Source organism: Olea europaea, unplaced genomic scaffold (assembly GCF_002742605.1).
Source record: "Olea europaea var. sylvestris unplaced genomic scaffold, O_europaea_v1 scaffold1269, whole genome shotgun sequence".
NCBI classification, from domain to species: domain Eukaryota; kingdom Viridiplantae; phylum Streptophyta; class Magnoliopsida; order Lamiales; family Oleaceae; genus Olea; species Olea europaea.
This window is the reverse complement of record NW_019230142.1, coordinates 125,488-131,487: the sequence shown is the minus strand read 5'-3', so window position 1 is coordinate 131,487 and position 6,000 is coordinate 125,488. Positions and strand designations below refer to the sequence as shown.

Here is a 6,000-nt window from a genome sequence, read left to right as displayed (position 1 = left end):
GGACACTGGGTCTCCCCTTGATAAAGAATAGCGAACTCCCTAAAAAAACTACATTAATTTTTATTTGAAAACTTATTTCTAAACGAGCTTTTCAATATTCAACCAACTTTTAAAAATCTTCTCGTTAGAGAGTCGATTTCATAGAATTAGCCAAACGAATCCAAATGCAACTTTTGAATCTCAAAATCTTCCTTTAAGAAACCATAAAAACAAGCTCATACTCACATGGAATTAATTACTCTTAATATAAAGATGAAAAAAAGATGAAAAATCTATAGGTAAACCTAACAATGTACTTCCAATACCAACAAAATTGAAATTGGGGATGAAATCAATCCAAAATTTGAGAACTTGCACTTTCAAAAGTTCGAGCCTGGAAAAAAATAAAATTATAAAGAATAAATAAAATTTTTGACATCATCTTGGAAATAAATATGCAGAGACTTTGAATTTTGGCAAATCTAAAAAAGAAATTGAGAGAAATTTTGTTGAAATAATCTTAATTCCATTCTTGAATTTGAATTTAAGGGGAAAGATTGAAGAAGAAATAAAGTGCTATTTTTAGATTGTTTCTTGAGTTAGAGTTGAACTTTGGGGGGTTTGTTATATTTTGTTTATGACTCTTTAAATTATGGTTTGAGAGTAATTAATACCTTTTTAATCTGTTATTAACCTTAGTATCATTTTAAACATCTTTTCTTGTTCTCTGGATGGAATCCTCTCTGAATGGGATCGAGTCATCAATAGATTCCATTTTCACGCTCCTCATGGGTATGTTACCTGCACACGTTAAAGGCTTAGTCCAAATCTTCTCCAAAAGATTGGGATTAATTACAATCCTCTTGGACTCAAAGGCCCATTTGGTAAGTCTAGGGTTGAGCCTACCCTGATTGCCTCGGAGAGAAGAGGTGATAAGTCTACAGTAAGTTTTGTTGCCTCGAAGGTGGTTGTCTATTGAAAATTAAAAACCCTAATAATATTACTAACACCAATAAAATTGCAGTAGACGGAAGAATGCACAAGATTTATAGAGGTTCATCTACATATGAGACTATGTCCTCTTCCATCGTCGCAGTAACTAGCTATGATGAAAAAGTTTACAAGAGAAAATTGCACATCCTATCTTTTCTAACCATCCCTATTTTCATAAACTATCCTTGATGAAGTAAGCTACGCACAACGGTAATAATTAGGCTCCACAACGTAACATTGTCAATGAGGTATTGTGTTGTACTCTCAACTTCTTGAAAATGAATGTGGAAGAGATGACAGTATGTGACCTCATCACCTCGATCATGCAAATGGAAAAACCAACACTCAAGTTGCTACTCGTCTCGAAAAAGTTCTAGAATTATATTTTATTTAGCTGGCAGCCACAAAACCTGACACGTAGATAGAAACATAATATCTTTTGTAATGATATTTTAAAATGCCCCATCTTTTAAGTGTAACTGTCTAATTATTCCACATGAGCAAGGGTTGTGTAAACCCCGCCTTTTGTTGGTTGCATCACTTAAACACTAGTGTTAGAAGCTTTAACCAAGATATCAAAGGATAGCTAATAAAAAGGTTAATTAAGCAATTGCCACGTTTAATGAATTTGATTTCAAGAAGAAGCCACGATGGTATCCAAAGGTTAAGCATCAATTAACTGAGTGATGCTATATGTACAGAAAAAGTTCGACAAATTTTCTATAGATGCATATTTGGCAGTTAAACATTGGCATATGATAAAAATAAAGAAAAAAACAGCTATATATATGTTGTCAACACAGCACATATATGATTTCTGTGAGCAATTCCCTTGTACAAGGGGAATTACTCCAATTAACTTTGTATTAACACTTAAAATGATATAATTCAAGTATTGTTCGGAATGGTTGGACATAAAACATCTTTTATTATAATATTTAAAAGGAAAATAACCAAAATAAAAAGAGAAACAGTAATGTTGTCAAAGTTGATACCATTACAAGCACCAACAGAAAAAAAGACTATATGCCATATGATGCTATCAATCTCAGTATTTGGATTTCATATGTTATTATTTTTCATTTGAAATTTAGTTTAACAGTTTTTAACTCTAGTAATAGATAAATTGACCAATCCCTTTTGTATTTTAATTTAATTTGTCTACTTGCTGCAAGAGAAAACTTATATTACTATTAAACCGATTTTGTTTGTCTGATTGACCTTTTCTATTGTTCGATGGTCACAGCTACACCATCCAGTTCCGGCCTAATCTATAGAATCCTTTCTAAGATTATATTACACGTACATCGGGATGTTATAGATACCGCATTATGTACAAATAGTATATTTCATCATTTCTATACCTTTGGACAAACTATTTATAAGTATTACCATAACAAACAAAAGTCTTAAATTCTACTCTCATCATTATTCATATGAAAAATAAATTCGAGTGATTCAATAATTATAATTTATGTCATTCAACAATGTCCGAAGAGATTAGATGACTATATTATTTTCTCATTAACATTATTAAATATAAGTACTAATATTGAAAGTCTTTTGCCTTGTGAGGTTATGACTCGGTCCAACATCACATTCAAAAGACACAACTTATCATATTGATTGTCAGTGGGGGCATTTTCAATTAATAATTTTATTGACGTCCAGTTATAAATAATATAATACTGTAAATTTTGAATCAAAGAACTCGATCACATTTATTCATTAAAGACAAATATAGAAATTCTGTCTCTTGTGGTGATCAAGCTATCCAGAACTTTCAAATTATTCACCAAAAAAATAAAATAATAATAAAATAAAATTCAATAGAAAAGTCTCGATTTTGAAAGTTTATATCAAGAAATTGAACAATAAAAAGTGGGGTTTCGTGTCTCTAGACGATGAAATTCATATACATTATAATAAACAAATTTAAAACAAGACAACGGGGACTGAAAATAAATTATGGAAAATTTCTATCAGCATTAACAAGGGATTTGCCAAATTGTGTGTAGTTTCATTGCTGAGTTTGTCTACTGCATTAATTGATCTGGAAAATATTGTACTTTGATGGAATATGCAAGTTTCTTTCGTGCATGTTGAATGGGCATAAACTTTCTTCAATATCAATGTAGAAATATATGGCTAGAGAGTGCTTCATGTTTAGCAACTACATTTTAAATAAATCTACTTATAAGCAAAAAGTAAGGTTTAAAGTAACTATTTTATTGGTGATCAAATTTTAGAAGTAGGAAAATTAAATACGTCTTTTGATTAAAATCAACTTTTGAAAAAAAAAATTAAAATTCACACTTTTACTTAAAAATAATTTTTATTTTTATTTTCTTTATCAAAACAGGGTTTGAAAAAAAAAATTAATTGGGTAATTTTACTTCTTTTAAGCTTAGCTAAACATGTTCTATAGAAGGAGAAAAACGATGAAGAGATAGTTTTTCATCTATTTGTCAGTGGGATCATTAGGGCTTAAATAGAAGAAAAACATGATATTTTCATTAAGATTCGAAGAAAAGCAATGTCTCCAATGGCCTGAGAGCTTCAAATCCGTCCATAGGCCATAGCCATACTTAAATTTCCCTAGAGAAATTATATATTATCTTCTTTAAATAAGTCCATTAATTACCCCTCCTTTATTTAATTCAGCATGATGATAAATTATAAAGTAATGAATAAGTAAACCATCATCCTCCAATAAATGTTGCTTATCTTCTTCAACTAGAAATTTCTCTTTCCTTGTTTACATAATATAAGGCCTGTCTTATGGCCAAATGTAGGAAGCAACTACAATTGATATAATTACCAAGAACATGTATTCTTGTAACATNTATATTTAAAGTGTTTATTCTTGCTTGAATAATGTATCTAATTTAGTTACTAATATTGCTTTCTATTGCCGATAATATATAATGCATGAATCTATTATATTAAAAAATGATAATTAATAGTTTTTGAATAATATATCTCTTATAGCATGTTTGAATCCCCTTTTCTTTTTTCTTTTTTTTTGCTAAAAATACATTTTTAAAATATTAGATTGATGGAGAATGTGTGGTTAAAAAAAACTTTTAAGTTTACGTATTATATTATTTTATTAAAAAATGTATGGTTACAAAGAAGATAGCGAAAAATGTATTTTGAAAATAATGTGGATCAAACAGGGGCATTTTCATGCTTGTCTAATACACTGTGAACTTCTCAAATAACTTTAATCCAAAAAAATACCTATAACTTTATAATAATATACTACAAGATAAAAAATTTTAATCCCCACCAAACAAGGACTAGATCTTAAAGCACTATCAAATTTGATTTTGTGACAAGTTGGTATAATCTTGTACAACTCAAGCATACTAAACATATCTTCGAATGGACAATGCTACATGTACAAACTTTTTTTACACAATCATTTACTTACTACTCACAATAAGGGTGGGGACAACAAGTCGCCATTTTTTAAATAAATGCAGGGTCCACACATTATGTGAGAGGGAGTGAAAGATTTTGTTAACCATAGTTTGTACATATATATTTATCCTCTTCGAATTACTAGATGAATTTCCATGTATTTGCCTGCCTTTACAGATTAAGCAACTCTAAACCGCAAGCTATCTCGTAAGTCCTTGTTTAATAAGATAAAAATATATATATATCAACTTTTTAATAGATTTAGATAAAAATTGTGAGTCCATAAAATGTGACTAAAATTTAATTATTGATTTTGACTTAAATTTTAATTAATTTTTTAATCTGAACCAAATAGTGGTTAAATAAAAAGGAAATATACATTTTTTTGTGGGTAAATCAAATCTATCACAAATATTTCATATAATTTCTTGAGTGAATCGGTGCATCCCCATCAACCTCATTATTATTTCTTTGTGTGGGACCCTTGAACTCTTGCTATTTATACGCATAAAAACCCATATAGGTACTCTACCAACGCTCATTTGTCATGGCTCTCTTTGTACCTCTACTTATAATAATCTTGTTCCCTTCAAGTAATTATGCACAGGGTCCACCTTCTCCTGGCTACTACCCCAGTTCAAGAATTGGCTCAATAGGGTTCAACCAAGGATTTAGGAACCTTTGGGGTCCTCAGCATCAACATATAGACCAGGGAACACTCACTCTTTGGCTTGACAGAAACTCAGGTACGTGACACTCACTATTTATAATGTATTCATGTACATGTCTCGTTATGTTTTTTCTTGTTTTGGTGCAGCATTATATTTTAAGTGCTTGGTGGCATGGGTTGGGCTTTTTTACTCTTATGTTTATCCTTCCTGCTGAATTTTTTTTCGTTACAGGAAGTGGTTTCAAATCGCTTAGTCCCTATTCATCTGGTTATTTTGGAGCCGCGATCAAGCTCCATCCCGGTTATACTGCCGGAGTCATAACCTCTTTCTATGTAAGAACACGATAGGGATCGACAGTAAAACTGACAAGATTTTAACTTAATTTTCTTTCATTTATTTAGTACCATAGAGTATTTTATGTACCATATTGTCATACTGTATGCAGTAGTTTTTAGGCATTTTAAGTTTTTCTGTTTGACAATATATGGCAGCTTTCAAATAGTGAAGATCATCCAGGAAACCATGATGAAATCGACATTGAATTCCTTGGAACAACACAGAATAAACCTTATATTTTGCAAACAAATGTGTATATCAGAGGAAGTGGAGATGGAAAAATTATAGGTAGAGAGATGAAATTTCGCCTTTGGTTCGACCCTACAAGAGATTTCCATAACTATGCCATACTCTGGAACCCTAGTGAGATCATGTAAGTACATGGAATTTAATTTAGACTATAGGATAGCATTATTTCTTCTTTTTTCTAATATGTAAGAAAATTTATTTTATGTCATGCATGCACGTTTGTGTATGCAATGCAACCAGAAAGTGTTTGGAGAAGTAATGTTATTCATCATCATTATTAATTATAAAAAAAAAAAAAAAAAAAAAAAAAACTATGATATTTTATTTCCTTGTGAAGTAATTTTCC

At 30.4% G+C, this 6,000-nt stretch overlaps 1 protein-coding gene across 1 annotated transcript; it reads left to right on the top strand.

Annotated features, from left to right (window-relative positions):
- The first annotated feature begins 4,945 nt into the window (after positions 1-4,945).
- On the top strand, positions 4,946-5,808 carry LOC111374629 (probable xyloglucan endotransglucosylase/hydrolase protein 32). The gene is made up of 3 exons (XM_022997331.1): positions 4,946-5,144; positions 5,301-5,401; positions 5,561-5,808. The coding sequence occupies exons 1-3, from the start codon at positions 4,946-4,948 to the stop codon at positions 5,780-5,782; spliced, it is 522 nt and encodes a 173-aa protein (XP_022853099.1). The 3' UTR covers positions 5,783-5,808.
- Positions 5,809-6,000: the final 192 nt, after the last annotated feature.